Source organism: Epinephelus moara, chromosome 10 (assembly GCF_006386435.1).
Source record: "Epinephelus moara isolate mb chromosome 10, YSFRI_EMoa_1.0, whole genome shotgun sequence".
Taxonomy (NCBI): Eukaryota; Metazoa; Chordata; class Actinopteri; order Perciformes; family Serranidae; genus Epinephelus; species Epinephelus moara.
The window spans coordinates 571,885-590,122 of record NC_065515.1 but is presented as its reverse complement, the minus strand read 5'-3'; the positions used below and the strand labels follow the sequence as shown (position 1 = coordinate 590,122).

The following is an 18,238-nucleotide window of genomic DNA, read 5'->3' as shown; positions in this document are numbered from 1 at the left end:
ATACAAGTTCTGCTGCATGTAAACACATACAAAATGCCTGTGTCCTCTAACCACAGGTCCTCTGAGCACGCATCTGTCTGTGTGTGTTCCAGGCACTATGGATTTGTGCATGACTAACTGCTGTTATCCCTGACATGCTCGCAGAAGAGCAGCTACAGCGGTTAAGCCTTCAGGAGCCCTCTCTTCCTCCTCTTCCTCCCCATCTCTCACTTTCCCCCCTTACAGCTGTGTCTCCAAAACTCTTGTAAACTGCCTCTCCTGCTCTCAGCCTCCCTCTGTCTGATTCTAATCAGATGGTGTTGTGTTTGTGTGCGAATGGCATCCCGAGGACGAGCTTTGGCCCTTTTTATCTGCTTGATCTGATCCTGCTTTTCTGTTGTCGCTGCTTATTTGTGCATCTGTGTTTAGACTTTGTGTGCACGCTGCTGTAAATGCATGCGCACACATCTGTGTGTATAAAAGCGATTTTCAAGGATTGGGGGGTGGTGTCATGTAGTCTACTGTGTGATAACTTTTCTTACATCTGCACTCAATCTCGACGCTGGTGTGTGAGAGAAACATTAAGCACGAGAGAGGGAGAGAGGAGCGTGGAAGGAAAGGCACACCATCAGTTCACGTTGAAGCTTGTTAGTCTCTGTTTTCAGAATGGTGGGAAGCCGCTCCTGGGTTTGTCTCTTAATGTTAATATTTATGTAATGAGAGACTTAGAATCTCAGCTCTGCTCCAAGTCTGCCAAAAAGAGGCAAGGAGAGGGAACAGGGAGGAAAGAGATGGCCCCGAGTTGGAAAGGCTGAAGAGAAGATCAGTCATCCACTCAAGGCACTCATTTAGATCCAAGGGGAGCGGATCAGGGCAAAAAGACGTCTGCTAGAAACTTGAGCAAAGTATATACAATTAGCCGAGTTTCTTTTTACTGTCTATTACGACCCCTGTGATATCAAACAAGCTCTTTGCAATTACCAGCTGGTCTTCACCCCTAGAAATCCACAGCTGCATGGCACTTGCATCATGTATCCAAGAAAACCTGGCCCTGTGACGACGTCCAGCCTCGTTTGCCTTTTTAATGAGCTGAGCTCTCTGTGCCCAGGCAAGAAAATCCCTGTGTTCCCCCGCTGGTGGTTAAAATTACATCTCCAACAGATGGACGCTGTCCTCGTTTGGCTTGCAGTGGGGCCCTTGACTCACCAAAGGATGAGAGGAAAAAGAAGGAGGGCTGTGTGTTTCTCCTGGTTTCAAGTAATCTGTTGCATCTTCTCTGTCTGCTGCTCTGTTTCAGGGATGTACCTGTCTGACCTGACATATATAGACTCTGCCTACCCCTCCACGGGCAGCATACTGGAGAACGAACAGAGATCAAACCTGATGAACAACATTCTCAGAATCATATCGGACCTGCAGAGATCATGTACCTACGGTGAGTTACTCACAGCCACTCAGTGATGTGAGAGCAGCCTGGTGCAGTGACAGGAAGAAACCAGAGGACTCAGCTTTAAGCTTCAGTGTTGTATATATATTTTATATTTTCCCAGCAATAATTGCAATAAACTATATTATTTTCTGTTTATCATTTTATGCCACTGATAGTATGATATTATAAAATCATAATAAAAGACTCTTGGGCTCTGTTTACAACAGTTGCACTTTAAAAAAACATTACATATTCAACACAGGGGTACAGAGGGTCTTTCCCCAACAGGAAAATAGTACCAGTCCAGGACCTTTGTTAACAAAGTGCGAAGTAACAACATATTAGCTAGAAGTAAACCCCCTCTATAACGTGCAGTAAAATTCATCTCATATGCAGATTGCATCTAGAAATGATTTAACCTGTCAGAGCCAGTCGGGAAGAACAACGAGGCTGATAAGGATGAAACAGGCCTCCCTGACTGTAAAGACAGGAATACGTTAGAGATGAGGGCGACACCACAGTAGTGTTAGCATCAGATGAGAGAGAGACACCTGTGCGCCTTGCAGTTTCACGTATGGTGAAGGACAGTGGTGGATGCTTCACTGTCGCACACAGTCACACACAGTTACATATTTCTGCCCACGTAGATGTTGTATGTGGAATAAAAACGCAATTTACACTTGTGTATAATGTGGTCACAATGCGTCCCTGACCATCTGTAGATGTGCTTTGACAGATTGGATCACAAGTGGCGCTTCCATTACAAGTTTGTGAAAAATAAATGCGATATTTCTAAAGTTTCGACAAAGTACAATTGCAACTCGCAGGTGTTTCCATTAACAGGTGTTTTGCGTATGCGCCATGATTCTCGTAAAATCTCGTCCTGCGAGACTCCACTTTGTTTGCGGAAGTAAGATGGACATTGCAAATCTCTCGCTAGCTGGAACAGTCGTTTTGGTTGCCACTGCTGCAAGTGGTATTCCAAAGGCAAAGTCCTTATTAGTTTGAATGAGTGAACCCTGAACCGGTCATGTGACCCCCGATGTCATGTCCACTGACGTATATTTGCGAAAAAAGTGTTTCCATAACACTTTTACGATATACTTCTATATCGACACGTCTGAAAAAACCACCTCATGAGAGCGTAAAAACTTTTTCTTGATATTTGAGAGTTTTTTCAAAATGCAAGTGTTTCCATTACCAGTTTTTTTTATTGCGATATTTAGGTTTGCGCATTTCTAGGGTTCATGGAAACGGACTTACACTCTGTTCTTAATGGGTTTTGGGTGCACTTACACCTGTACTGTCATGTGATCAAGCACTATCTGATTACAATCCCATCACCTAAAATGAATTTTAATTCAAGGTGTGAAGGCGTCATCGATATAAGAAACAACAAAAGCAAGTAAGACAAAGTAACCTGTTTGACATGAGCTTCTAGGTTACTTGTTGTTGCCAAATGAAGTTGACACAGGGGCCTGTTCACTTTAACAGGCTCTAAAATGTTCCCACACCGGAGCTGTGGAGTGCAGCTTTAAAACCAAGTCCATTTGAACTTGTTCTTTCAAACCTTCTGGCTGGTCAGAAGCCATCAGGAAACACACCTATTAGCCACGGCGTTTAATTCACTTCACCTGGTTAACTGTCGCTGTGTGTGTGTGTGTGTGAGACGTAGAGAACAGACGAGGAGACAGATGCATTACGACCAGAAATGACAGCAAAATGTGTCTCAGGTTATTTTTCTCTGTGTAAATGCACTGCGCCCCAGTCTTATAATGGAAAAGCCTGCTGTTTATTCTGGCGTCCTGTTGGCTAAAATGTTGGTGACATTCCTATGTCAACAAACAGGCCTGTAAACACAAGGGCAACATCATACGACACACAGACATGACCTGGATCAATTTTGCTGACCTTTAGAAGTCGACAGTGTAATTATGGTGAAGTCAGCTGATGAATCTTTTGACACGTTCTCACTGTAATCTGATGACATTTTATCTTTTGTGTGGAAGAACAAAAACAACACAAAGGAGATGGAAGTCTGTGTAAAGGACTGGAGGGAAACTGCATCATATCCTTGCCACCTCATTTTCTGTTGCCATGGAGACACAATAAAAGAATACTTGCTATTCATCAATACTTCTGTGTGTTTTTGTGACATCTGAACAAGTTGAATAAAATGTACTCAGATTAGCTCCGATACATTTTTCTCCATCTGTTTCAAGCATCGGTATGAACAAAACATTAAAACAAGGACATGCACGTTATTAGTAAATTGTTATCCTCACTCTAGACAAGCATCATAGCGTAGATATATGAGCAGTTTTAGGTCACATGAACACGTATGTGCGTTTATTTAATGTTTGTCCTCATCTTCCCTCTGTCAGACGTCCCAGTGTTGCCTCATGTGCAGAAGTATCTCAACTCAGTCAGATACATTGAGGAGCTGCAGAAGTTTGTGGAGGATGACAATTACAAGTAAGAAACCAAACTCAGATGTACACTGTGGTATTGCCTCATAATTTATTGTTCCTGTTCCAGATTTTATTTTTTGCTGACTGCCACAGGGCTCATCTGTCTCTGCTAAAAATATTCCATCCCCAAAGTTATTGTAATGATGAGAAATTCACAGAGGACGAACTCAAGCTGATGGATTTGTCAATGTTCTTTATTTAGGTTGTCACAGAAGATTGAGCCAGGCACCAGCACACCGCGAGCAAACGCCTCCAAAGAGGATCTTGTCGGTATGTTGGATGTTAAATGTAGAATTAAACCTGTTTATCATTTCTTTTCTTTATGTTCTTCCTGGTCTATAAATCTGTCCTTCCCTCCCACTCTTACCTACAGGCCAGGAAGCGTCAGCATCTCCTCTCTGCGGCCGTAAATGTACGGTAGCAGCTGAAGGAACCAAAATCCCGGCCACGCCGCCCTCCCCCAGGAACCTGCTGCCCTACGGCCACAGGAAGTGCCACAGCCTGGGCTACAAGTCAGTTGTTTCGAATTATATTACGTAGAAAAACTGTATTTTCATCAGTAGGCATGTCTCAGTACCAGAAATTTAGTGGTTAAATACCAGGGAAATTCTACAGTTATCGATACCCAATTCAACACCAGCTTCCTCCCACAGTCCAAAGACATGCAGGTTAATCGGTGACTCTAAATTGTCCGTAGGTGTGAATGTGAGTGTGAATGGTTGTCTGTCTCTATGTGTCAGCCCTGTGATAGTCTGGTGACCTGTCCAGGGTGAACCCTGCCGTGACCCCCCAACAGGATAAGCGGTTACAGAAATGAATGGAGTGACATCATGTTTTCAGAATTTTGGCATCAGCTTAGTACCAAAGTATCAGTTGTCGTGACATCCCTATACATCCGTCAGTAATGCATCAATCCTTCGTTAAATCATGATGAAGATGATGGCCTGAAAAACTTGCAGAATTTATAAAACAGTGTCGTGAAGCAAGAATACTTATTTGTTTTCTTTGTTTCTGTGTTCTGTGCTTAAGTAGTTTTATCCATAAGATGAACACAGTAGAGTTTAAAAGTGCTACGTTCCCCAACGCTGGTTCTCGCCACCTGTTGGACGACAGTGTGATGGAGAGCCACAGTCCCACCAGGGGACAAGCTGAGAGCTCAACTCTGTCCAGCGGTATTTCACTTGGTAAGACATACGCATGTATGCATATGACCGCGATGCCCAGTTTGTATCGTCAATGACATTGTTCAGTTTTTGTGATGATTTGTATCCGCACACAGGGAGCAGCGAGGGCTCTGAGCTCAGTGAAGAGGTGTCTTGGCCTGCTTTTGAGAGGTAAGGTTGCTACGTCCGTGTCTGCCGTGCTTTTTTTCATCACATCCACATGTAAGATCATAAATTCCCCCTGATGTGATTGTATAATTTTCAAAGCTCTGGTCTCAAGACACAGCTATGCGAAATGATCGGCCATTAAAACTCACGCAGCGTCCAGCCTTGCTTTTAGCCTTGCAGCCAGGGCTGTCATGCCTCATCCCTCCAACGCTGCTCTCAGATGCTTCTGCGGCAGCCTGAAATGCATTAAGAGCTTAGCATTTAAATCCCCTAACCAGTAGTCCCTCCGTGCCAACAAGTGTCTGGAGCCACACTCTAGAATCAGCTGCCTGAAAATCATCTGATTCCTCCTTCCAAAACACCTCTTCTGTAAACTGTTGGATAACCCTGTGAACGCACATTCATCAATAACTCCTCTAACCAAATGACCGCTCCTCCATTCAGTCCTAACCCATGCAATCTGAAGGGAACAGAAACACCCTCACAGCCTTAACAGTGTCCCGTGCCCCCTATCCTATCCTGTCTTATCCCATTCTGAACAGGACTCGGTTCTATCACTCTCTGGGCCCAGTGACCCGCGTGGCCCGCATCCCCTACAGAGGAGTCCTGAGGCCCAGCAGGTACACACATCCCGACCGGAACCAACCTGACCTGAACCAAACCCTCTCTTATCCTCACTTCACGCCCCTCAGTCCCTGCCAAGGGCCGCTGTGTGCTGGTGCTTAGAGTGTGTGTAGTGCTGGGATAATCTGGTGGTGGGAACTAGTGTGTGTGTGTAGGTGTGTGTGGGTTGGTGAAATCATGAATCAGGTGAAGGGCAAAGGATCTGTTTGGGGTCTTCATCTTTTGCTGCGTACCATCAGTCTATAATCCACCTTTTGCTTTCTTAAATTTCTTGCATGTCTGCCTCACACACACACACACACACACACACACACATACACACACACACACACACACAGAAAGCTTATGGTCAACCTGGACTTCTTCTTGTGATAAGTTTCCAAGATATTTCACACAGCTTGGAGCAAAAAGTGAGTTTCCACAGTCACACTGAGCTCCATGTGTTACTGGAAACAAACTGTTACATCCTCATTCCTGAGGTAGAGAGGAACAGACTCCTCAGGATTATTAAAGCCAATTCTCATGGACGTTGCATATAAAAGCGTCCCTTGCGGTTAGAGATGGTTCTCTCTTTCTTTCTGTCTCTCTCTCTCTTTCCACCAGGCTTCACTGGGCTCCTGCACTGGGCTTCCTGCTCTGATCCTCCAGACAGACACAATCTGCACACCACCTTGTCCGCCTCTGCTCTTCTTTCTGCAGATCCCAGCGTTAAGATTTATATCTGTGAAATTCAATTCTGTGAAAACAAGACAGAAATAGATGTAGCTTTAAAGAAAAGTATTTCCATGAAGCAGACTTTAAGGTGGCTTTGCAGATTGTGTCTGCCTTTACTACCAAGTTCATCTCTGATTTGTATCTGGTATGCGTGCATGCATGAGAACATGCATGTTGTCTTGTGTGTGTGTGTTTGTGTCATATAGCTTGTAATGTTTGTGTCTGTCCTGTTTGCAGCTCAGCGGAGTCAGAGGAGCTCGCAGTTCACTTGTATCCTGGAGCAGTCACAGTGCAGGGGGTGCTGAGACGGAAGACCGTGCTCAAGGAGGGCAAGAAACCAACAGTGAGATTTTACACACGCATGCACACACACATACATACTCTCATACATACATGTGCATGTGTCCATATGCTACTCATACGGTTAAATCTACCTACCTGCTGTACGGGAGCAGATGGACGATGAAAGATGTCTGCAGATAGGGCCTCAGAGACTCCTTAACCTGCAGAACATCTCTGTTTCTGTCTGTTCCTTACACTCACCGTCACAGATGCGCCGATAGCAATTTTATTGGCTGATTCCATTTATTTAAAAGTTTCACCTGCCGATTTCTCAGCAGTGCGATGTGATAACGCAGTGCAGAAATATGGACAATCTGCATGCATTTACCACATGACAACTACGTTCACCAGGTCTGGTGCAAATTATCCGCATCACCAGTTCATCGCCAAAAAAAGAGATCTTAACTCCTGACTAGTGCCTGTGTTCTCTACACACATCAAAAACCTATCCTGATAATGATACCCCAAAAACAAACACCCACTGCTCTGAGGTCCCGCTTTTTAAAAGAATACATTTTCCCTGCAGTTACACATATTCGTGGCCTGCAGATACACCACTCAGTAACTTACCACTCAGTAACTTACCAACTACACCACTCAGTAACTTACCAACTACACCACTCAGTAACTTACCAAGCACACCACTCAGCTGCTCAAAACATCAGACTTCTGTGAAATTGTCTATGAAAAAATGTGAGGAATTTGTTCTTCTCACGATGTTAAGCCCTCACTACCATTGTCATATCATTGCTGCATGGGATGCTACATAATGCCGACCAGGAAAGAAGGATTGTTAGATTAAGGTCCAACAGACACCTAGTGGTCCGATGATGTTATTGTGAAACATCAGTTTTTGAGAATATGACATACATACAACATTTTTCGTCTCCAAGGTGAAATCAAAACCAAATGGATAAAACGTTCCCTTTTTTCCTTTTCCATCTTTCTGTTAAACAGAAAAGTTAGAAAGTTAGAAAAAAGTTAATCAAAATGTGTCTCTAAAAACATTCAAGGCAAAAACTAAGCCATGCAGTTGCAGAATCTGTCTTCATTTCTTATCTTTCTTATCGACAATGGTTAGTTTAAAAGTTTTGTGTGAGTGTCCACTGGCAGGGAGTCATACTGGACACCCCTGATTTACATCAAGTAGCCTAGACTCTGATTAATGCAGATGAATAGACGATGCCCCATATCTTAAAATGCAGCCCAGGGCTACCATAATGCATTGCATGCTGCTTACGTGAACAAAAAATGGCAACAGTCAAAAGCGTCAATATTTGAAGACCTCGTATAGAGACTGGGTCACAGTGGCCGTGCAAATAGTCAGTTACTTTCTGAGCCACTGTGCGCGTGATGTTAATCATAGTGCTGCGCATGCATATAAATTTGATCGGCACAGAATCAGCTATATCAGAGTCTGACTGTATGGTTGGCAATCACGGGCAGTCAAACTGATAATCAGCCGATTGTGGTCACCAGCTGATTGATGAGTGCATCTCTACTCACTGTAATTCTCCTCCTCTGACTGTGCTTGCATTTTTCCCCTCTGCATTGGTTTGCTCTGTGCCTCTCAAGCCATTTTTATATTTGCAGTGAGATTATCCTATTCTGTTTTGACTGGAAACAAATCTGCAGCTCTTTATGCATTTAAAATAACTTTAAACTGTCATAGGTAGTGCGAGTGATTTACGAGCTCCTTTGATGATGTAACAAGGTCTTCAAAATATTTTCCCCGATGTGGCCATGTAGTCAGGCGAAATCTCTCTGCACCAGGAGTATTAATTAGCAGGGTCACTTTGTCCCCTTTGCCCTCACATACTTTTCCTTCATCTGAAAACTCTTTATTTTCCTTGTATTAGTCTTTAAAGTCTTCAGTGTTTATGGAACAAGAAGCTAATTTTGCACTCTTATTCTGCTCATCCAACCGAGCATAGACAAGCAAAGACTTTCAGTTCCCCAAACCCTACGGTCTTTACCCCATGATTCATCTCTCTGCCTTTCTAATCTTGTCTCTTTTGTCTGTGTCTGTGTTTTTTTTTCCCCCGTTAAAGGGTGGAGTTTGGGGGGAGTTTTTCCTTATCCGCTGTGAGGGTCCAAAGGACAGAGGGATGTTGTATGCTGTAAAGCCCTGTGAGGCAAATTGTGATTTGTGATATTGGGCTTTATAAATAAAATTGATTGATTGATTGATCTTTATCTGTCCCACTCAAAGCTTTGTAAGTGCGTTATAAAACACAGAACACTCGTATAATAAACTCCAACACAAAAAAACATCCCTCGGTTTACTCAACAAGCATCTGATGGTGCATGTGTAGTATTTCATTGACGAAATCAGGCTGAAGCTGATGATTAGATTTCACTTTTGTGCCTCCAGGTGGCGTCATGGACCAAATACTGGGTCGCTCTCTGTGGAACCCAGCTTTACTACTACCCTGCCAAGTCCCTGAAGGCCACTGAGAGAAAACATGTAAGTCACACAAACATTCACACCAATTCATCACCATCTGTGTAACAGTCTGAGGACACATTCATGCAACGCACTTCTGTAGCGGGTGATAGACATTTTGGTGGTTTTACTATAACCCCTCTTCAACCACAGGAACTTTCCCCAGGAACCGAACACTTTTTGAGGAACTTGGTGCATTTCAACCACAGGGACCAGCGTCTAAATTAAGTTCCGGGGACATTCCTTTACCCCCCAAAAAGTCCCTGATCACAGATGCAGTATTTAAATGAAAGTACAGGAACTTGTGGGGGTGGGGTTTGCAGGGATGACCATCGCTAATTGGTCACCTTGTGTACTGCTTCATTTATTAAACAAGGAAGTACCCTGGTATTGATTTAGGACCGTTTTAGGACAAGGGAAGGACATTTCTGTTTCTTGATAACATTTCAGGTTAAGTTAGGCTTTGCTCCCGGCGTCTGAATAATTGAGGCCAGTGAATGAGAGAACTTTAACGCTATTTTCTGATTGTTTCATGGCTGTTACGTTACATTTTTAAGGACAAATAAATAACCATCAGATACTCAACAAATGATTTACAGTGGAGACAGACACTCTTAGTTTAATATTCCTTCTCAGCATTTCATTTTTTCAGGCTGCAGAGTGTGTTCAACTCTTGTCCAGTTACTTTGTCATACGTCAGCTGACTAATTTGCCTAATCTTTACAGGTCTTTAGACCACGGTGGAAACAAAGATAAGAATTGGCAGAAGGAGCTTTTTAGTCCAAGTAGATCCTGGGACTAAATGTCCCGCGAAATTTTGGCAGAAACACAGCTTATGTTTGTTTGTTTAGGCAGGTGAGCACAAAAACTGAAAGCGTATAACTGCATCTGAAAGTTTCAGACTTCTTCTATGTGAGCTGCAGTTGTTGATAGAAATGAGAGTAAATGCACCAAATTACCCCCAAACACACTCAGTTTTACAAGGAGACGACACATGATAGCCATTACTTACTTGATTACAAAATGAACTCAGGGTAACACACTTCACGATTCTTCTTCATGTGTTTTTTTTTGTTTTGTTTTGTTTTGTTTTGTTTTTTTGTACTCGGTCTGCTCAGGGGAAAAAATCATAGCAAGAAATGCAGAAAATAAAAAATTTTCATGTAGTGTTGACATAATTCAAAAACAAGCAGAGCGTGTTGAGTGCATCTGGCTGGGTGTGTGTTTGTGTGTGAGTGTGTTTGGATTTTATCAGTTTGACAGGAACATTTACTGAAACTGAACAGGAGCTTAGAGGAAAAGAAAGGAGGCAGGAGGGACGATAAGAACTGGAAGAAAGCTGTAAATGAGTGGACGTAAGATGCAGTGATAGTGTGTGTGTGTGTGTGTGTGTGTGTGTGTGTGTGGTGGGGCGACTGGACGGGGTCTGGCGCAGTGGGGGGACAGACAGATGGTAGCACTCATTGAATAATGAGCCCAATGACATCACTGCAGTCCTGTGTGTCACTCACAGGCTAATGAGAACCTTGTGGAGTGGACATGCAGGCACACAGGCAACAGGCATAGGTTACACACACACACACACACACACACACACACACACACACACCCTGTGTTAACATTTCATCTTCTTCTTAAGTAGCATTTAGACACAACACAGTCATCACGAGAAAAGAAGTTAACTCTGTTTCCACTTTTCCTCCACCCAGTTCAAGTCGACGTCCAGTAAGAGTGTGTGCGTGGTGGGTCTAATGGCCATGATGGCTGACGACCCCGAGCATCCTGACGTCTTCTTACTGACGGACTCCGAGCACGGTGAGACACATAAACGCACTCACACACAAGGAAAAGCTAAGCGGACATGACTAATGCAAGCAAACAGTCAGCTCTCTGAAAACGGATGCAGTAAAAATGTGAACTGGGTCAGTGGAGTTTGGTTTGAATGGTGACATCACCTGTACACACACACACACACACACACACTTCCTTATACTTATATCTATGTGAGGACGCCGGTTGACATGCATTCCCGAGCCTTAACCATCACAACTAAATGCCTAACCCCAACCTGTAACCCTAACTTTAACCTAATTCTAACCTGAACCTATAAACCATGTCTTAACACACAAACAGGCCTTTGAGGAAGTGAGGACCAACCAAAACGTCCTCACTTTCAAAAATGTCCTCACTCTGTTAGTAAAAAAAAAAGTTACGGTCCTCACTATGTAGCAAATACAAAATGACACACACACACTCACACATTTAGATTCCACCTCACCGAACAGTAAGGCTGTCTTGTTAAGTGTGTGACTGCATGCTGGTCATATCTGGCATTTTTCGTGATCTTACACACCTCTTAATACACACACACACACACACACACACATACACACTCCAGTCACCTCTGTCCTGAACTTTTCCACTGTGATTTTGTTTTTATTTTACCCGGCGAGCCAAAGTCAAGTGAGGCCTCAGCCATGTTTCCAGACTGTTGAGAAAACAGGTGGAAACGAGAGACTTGGCATCTCACGCTGTTTGTCTCCGTTGCCTAGGTAACACCTACAAGTACCAAGCAGGGAACAAAACGAACGCTTCGCTCTGGTTCAAACATCTGAGTGCTGCCTGTCAGAGCAATAGGCAACAGGTATGGAGCTGGATAAACACTCCAACACACACACACACACACACGCACGCGCACACACACTGTTAAATATGGCCTGTATTTTTACACACCTTACTCCTTTTTTTCCACCCAGGTGCCAGCCAATCTGATGTCATTCGAGTGACCGATGCTGAGGAGTGTGACTGAGCAAAAGGAGAGAGAGAGATGAGGAAACAGATGAGGAGGATGAGGAGGAGTATTGACTCAGTCGTGGGAGCTTTCACTGCCATGAGCCCTGACCGCCGATTCTCCGATTCTAGCCCTGGCCTCACTGCAGCCTCACCTGCCACCACTGCCTTAACCAGAGTACCCTGTGTGTGTATGCGTGTAGATGTGAGAGAATGTGAGTCTGTGTGTGTGTGTGTGTGTGTGTGTGTGTGTGTGTGTGTGTGTGGATGGAAGTGACTGTTTTGGGTGTACCGACTACTGAACAAGGACCTGCACCACTGCTCTCGTCTCCCATTTGCCCTCAGTGTCTTTTGTTTTTAGTCTTCAGCACTTCAGTGGAGCCATTCGACTTCTCCTCTCCTCTCTCACAGACAGACTGTCCTCGGATGGACAGAAATAATCCTCTCCTCTGTTATGCTTTCCTTTTTAAGGGGTTAACTATTTTTAATTGTGTTCCCCTGCCATGCTCGAATGCAAGATTTCCGCCTTTGGAATGGGCTGGACACACAATCACAGCACGCACACTCACGTCGGACTAACCCGCTGGACTTTGGAGGGTTTGAAAACACTTTTTTTTTTAACTTACTCAGTTCACACTTTCAATTGTTCTCTTTATTCACTTGTGTTGGCTTGGAGTCACATGCTTATTTACATGAGCCATGCACTCACACTCTCTCACACACACACACACACACGCACACACAGGCCTATCTGATTGCATCGTCGTAAAACGTAAGGGCTCTGATTCGCAATCGATTCCAGCAGAAACAATTCCCACACTTCCTGAATGTGTCTAGTTTTTATTACAGAACTTTCCCCCTTCTTTCTCATATACTCGCTAAGTGTTCTGTACGTATGTGTGTGTTTGTATAACTGCACTGGGTGGGAGGGCAAAATACTTGCTTATCTTACAGGAATCTCATCTGTGTTTTCCACATTGGTACGATCGTCCCAGAATCTAAGCTAAGACGTGTTCACGGTTGGAGAGTTAATCCTTTTACAAACCTTCATTTTTGTTTTCTCCAGTGTTGTCTGCTCTCTGTCGGCTGCCGCTCGGTTCACCAGACTCACACACACACTAAACACTAAAGACTTGAAGCTGTGAAAGAGTCCAGGAGACAGAGAGAGCATCGAGGACATCTAATACATGATTTTATCTCCTCTTCTTCATGTTGCTTAATATGGTCAGAGCCTCTGGTCTGGAGCAGACATTCAAAGCTACCTGGAGCCATACAGAGTCTACTTTAAATCTTGTTTGTTTATATTGTTTTTGTGTTAGTTTTTTTTTCCTTTTTTGGGAGGGATGGTGCAGTTCACAGTATTACCATGTAGTAGATGTTTGCACGTCAACGTAGTTTTGTCTGTTACATTTGAATGTTACATTTTTGTGTTTTTCTCACCTTTCGGAGCAGTTATTTTGAACATTTTATGTACATGTGAATTTTCTTTTTCTTTTTTTGCCCCTTACTCTGTTAACTAGGACCCAGTTCAGTGTAATGCCCTAACTGTGTTACATCTGATTTGGAATAGCATAAGCACCTTGGTTGTCATTAGTGCCAAGTGATGTAACGTCACTGTTGCTCTGCGTGAGGACGAGCAGAGCTGCAGTGGCATCAGATGTAGTGTAGGTGCTGGCATGTTTCAGTGTGGAAAACCTGGGATTTACAGTTTCCTCTGTGCTTCACACACGTCTCACGGTGCCAGAAATAGACTATTGCTGTTGGTTATCGTCGGGAGCAAATCGCATCCACATGAAAAAACATGATCAGGATGACGGAGAGGACAATGATGGGGAGCTTTTTGCCCAGTAATATTCATCAAATTCTAATCTCTTTTTTTTTAAAAAAACAGATGTTTACATTGTATGTTTACACAATCTTTTGCCCCAAATCACAATCCCATCAGTGCTCCATGTGAGTTGTATAAACCTTGGTATTACAGGATGTAGAAACAAAGTGTCCCATCTGTCAGTGGGGTATATTAAAGGGTAATGTCTGTATTATTTTTAAAGCTGGCCCCTATTTTCCCATGAGTCTGTGTCTCAGTAAGTAAAGGGAACAACTGTTTTTAATACTGGCTCACTATTGAGCAAGCAAAACAGGCTGCAGTGTTATCACTTGGGTCAGTTTCCATTCACGTAAAGTGTTTGTTTTTGCCACTGACAGGCTCAGATTGTTTTAAGTGTCTGACCACATTGTGGAAAGGATCCCGACAGAGATAGACATTTATGTTGCAGAGTAAGATCCTCTTTGATTCACCAGAAACAGCCAAACCTACCAGACTCCATTTAAATAAACAGTGATTTAAGCATGTATAGAGGCAGCATATTTCACGTCTGACTGGGTGAATAAAGGGTTAATTCAAACCAATCTAGAGATGGTGATTGCTGGAGCAGTGGAAAGATGAACCAAGGTGGGTTTTGTAAGTTTTATTATGCTTCTATTGACTTTAAATGAAGTGTCTTTCAGCCCTAAGAACCAGAGTGTAAGTGACATTTGACCGACAGGACAGGCCAAAACAAAAAATCACCACACTCTGTCCTGACTATTTATAGTAATTTAAATGTTAAATATTAAAACCTTGTAAACATGTGGAGGACAATATACTTAATGACCAATATTTATTGATTTATTTTTTTTAAAATAAGTTAGTGCCATTACACCCTTTTGGCCCTAAATAGCTCAGTGTGCTCAGTGTTAAGTCTTTTAGTTTTTGATTAATAATTCTGGGTTGGTTTGGAATTCATTAGCACCATTTTAGCAGCAGAAAGAGATCATTCAGAGCTTCCATTTGATACATATATATATATATATATGTGTGTGTGTGAACTGTGGAACTAATTTTACAATTGTAAAATTAACGCTAATTTAACGTCTGTTGAGTTTGGCGTCAGTTTCTGTTTAAAGAAAAAGGATCTTGCTCTTGAACAAACAGGTCTGTCTCTGTAGCAGTCTTTTCCAAAATGTTGTCAGACACAACCTGCAGGTTCACACCATGGAGTCTGGTGGGATTGGTGATAGTGATTTTAGGGCTGTTTTTGGTGAAACAAAAAGGATCCTACTCTGAAATAAAGAGGTCTATCTCTGTAGGGGCCCTTTCCATAATGTTGTCAGACACTTAGAATAGCAGTTTGAGCCTGTCAGTGGCAAAAACAAACACATTAGAAGACATAAATTGACGACGCAAACACACCCTGAGTGTTTACATTACAGCCTGTTTTACCAGCTGCAGCCCTCTCACTCAATACTGGCCCAGTTTCAAAAACTGATGCTCCCATCAGTCACTTAGGCAGAAAAACATGGGAAAATAGGGCCCAGGTTGAAAATACTCATGTCACCCTTTAAGCTCAGAGTTAGTTGCAGGTTGTTGAAAGGGTGTGATGGGATCGGGAGGTGAACCTATCCACTGGATCCCCTCTAATGTGCTTCACTCAGTCTTCTCCAGGCCAATATCCAGTCGATAGAAGCACACTGATGTATTAAAACTCACCTCAACACAAGTCAACAATTCAAACTTTTAGGTCAGACAAACAACAACAGACAGTTTAGTGCCCGTGAAGAGATACTCAGTCCTTAGTGTAATGACTATAGAGGAGATGGGAGTGGATGAACCTGTGGAAGAGTGAATGAGGAAGCCAAAGACAGGCATATGTAAAATGTGTATGCATCTGTGTGCCTGTGCATACTTCTCTATTTTTCTAAAATGTTGTAATTCAAGGCAGAAAGGCAATCCCTCGAGGCTGCCGTCACTGCTGGGGAGTGAGTGTGACCGCTTAATCTTATCGTCTGTGTGACTGACTGCCAGCTCGTGCCACAACTCCACGCAGGACGACTCATGAGCAGATAAGAAGTGTAAACTGGTCTGTGTCCACTGTGGCCTGTGAAAGAGGTTTCTTTTTTTTTTTCTTTTTTTTTTGCTGCATAATGGAGCAGAGACTGTTTTGATTTTTGATGTGACAAAATCCCAGAGCTGGAGCACTATGGAGGCTGATTGTTGCTGATGTTTGAATCTGATTGGCTGAAATGGGAGAGGCACAATCTAGAGTTCAGGGCGTTTAGAGACTGTTTACCTGATGGTGGAGCTCAACCTGCTGTCTGCTGCGAGATACTGACAAATTGGTGCAGTTAAATAAGAACGGACGCTGTCTCAAATAACTCTGAGAAAAAGACTGTGAACAGAAGGAGCTGGGATGTAAACAAACCCAGTGTAGACAGCCAACATCCTCTTCACATTTCCCCTCTGATTTGCTATATTAATTGAGATGTAACCGATATGGATTCTTGAGTTACATGTTTTATACCTATTCAGACCTTTGGGGCCGTCTGGGAAGGTTTATTTGAATCAATTTGGGTTTAACAATCTGTCCCCAGATCATGTTGAGCGCTTTTCGTGAGGTTTTCCTCACCGTAACCTGAGTTTACACAGTTTTCTTTCCTTTTTTTTATATTATCATTTCTGTAACGGCGTATGGTCAAAATAAGGGAAACACTCTGGTTTTGGGATGTTTTGTGGTTTTAGCTGACTCATTGCTTTGATTTCAGGGCCAATCACTGCTCACATAATTACCCCACGATTGTCTACTTTGGGATAAGAGTGGAAAATTCAAAGCGCTCCTCGTTTAGAATAATTTTTGGGTTATTACGAGAAACTTGATGCTTGAAATTTCCCCCTCTCTGTGGCGAGAGTTCGTGTTGTTTCCTTTAAATTGACCATACTGTCTACAAATGCACAATTTCCCCTGTATTAACTGTTGTGAGTGAATCTGCCTTCTGAATTCATTCTTTTTTAACAGTGATGAAACATGTTTAACAGTTGAGATGAAGGTGTGGACCAGAGGAGGTGTTTTCAGCGCAGTTATACAGTGTGTCCTCTGATTTGGTGGAAGAGTGGAATCAATGTGAATCTGGACAGGCATCATTCACTGTTTACCAACCACCTTTGTTTAATTCACTGAAGGGTGACGAGGGTGATGTGTAAATGACCTTTGACCTTCGCCCTGTACCTGGCTCTGCGTGTGTCTGTCTCTGTCTGCCTGTGACATGAGTGTGGCGAGCGCTGTGACCTCACTGCTGAGTGATGCGCTGCCTGGTGTGAAGACTGAGAACCAATAAACACTCTGCCCTTTTTTACTCCACACATCGGTTTCATGCTCATTGTTGTGTTGTAGGTTGTGTGTGACTGTTTATCTGTGATGGGGGGGTTGTATTGTATCATGGTTGTATTACATGGTTCACCACTATTTAAACACAGTTGTTCCAGCCTGTTTCAAGCTGCTGTGTGAGATGCAGAGCAGCGGGGATGACTAAGAGCTCCTGCAACTGTCAATGAAAGTTGCCTGAAGGGATTTTTCCTGCGAAGTCAGCTTCATGTCTTTATTAGTGCTGCCCCTGGCCTTCATAAAAACATTCCTAGAATATTACCCAGAATTTTTCATCCTTGAATCAGCTAACAAAATACCAAGGAACAATAACCTCAGTTACAGTAATTGTGATGGCTTATTTTTTCCATCATTTTTCATCAGAAGGCTGCTGCAGTCACAATCACATCCATCACAGCAACACTGGCTTTTGGTTACAGATGAAATGAAGAGATGTGGGATCATTTGCAGCATTACTTACTTACTCACTATAATTTTAAAATGTGCTGCGTATATCCAGCACTTTGTTGTACATATAACACACAGCAGTGTTTTTAAAGTGTCTGCAGCTCCTTAAAAGTCCTTTAATAGTCTTAAATTTGAATTTCACTCATTCATTCATTCATTCATATATTTTCCGCAGTGGTGTCCAAACCTTTTTGAATGGGGGCCAGATAAAACAATGTGAAAATACCTGTTTTGAAAGTCAAGCCGAGGGCCGACTAAAATTGGTCTGCGGGCCAGACTTTGGACGATTTTCTGTAACCATGTATCGTGTTTGGGGTCATGTGGGGGCTGGAGCCTATCCCAGCTGACACTGGGCAAGAGGCAGGGCACACCCTGGACAGGTCACCAGACTATCACAGAGCTGATAAATTTTAATTTGTCATGTCCTAATTCCCACAAACATTTTACCTAATTTCATTCATCCATCT

At 43.1% G+C, this 18,238-nt stretch overlaps 1 protein-coding gene across 7 annotated transcripts in view; it reads left to right on the top strand.

The window, feature by feature from the left end:
- Positions 1–17,302, top strand: part of ralgps2 (Ral GEF with PH domain and SH3 binding motif 2) — a 102,322-nt gene extending 85,020 nt beyond the window's left edge. For 3 of the 7 annotated variants that reach the window (XM_050054299.1, XM_050054297.1, XM_050054298.1), the window contains exons 10-21: positions 1,277–1,414; positions 3,793–3,883; positions 4,082–4,149; positions 4,253–4,391; positions 4,909–5,063; positions 5,159–5,213; positions 5,753–5,830; positions 6,786–6,891; positions 9,265–9,357; positions 11,046–11,151; positions 11,889–11,980; positions 12,093–17,302. In XM_050054299.1, coding sequence (XP_049910256.1) covers positions 1,277–1,414; positions 3,793–3,883; positions 4,082–4,149; positions 4,253–4,391; positions 4,909–5,063; positions 5,159–5,213; positions 5,753–5,830; positions 6,786–6,891; positions 9,265–9,357; positions 11,046–11,151; positions 11,889–11,980; positions 12,093–12,122 — 1,151 coding nt within the window. In that variant the 3' untranslated portion in view covers positions 12,123–17,302. The remainder of the gene's footprint in view (positions 1–1,276; positions 1,415–3,792; positions 3,884–4,081; positions 4,150–4,252; positions 4,392–4,908; positions 5,064–5,158; positions 5,214–5,752; positions 5,831–6,785; positions 6,892–9,264; positions 9,358–11,045; positions 11,152–11,888; positions 11,981–12,092) is intronic. The other 4 variants (XM_050054300.1, XM_050054302.1, XM_050054301.1 and 1 more) reach the window with 4 other exon arrangements.
- Positions 17,303–18,238: the final 936 nt, after the last annotated feature.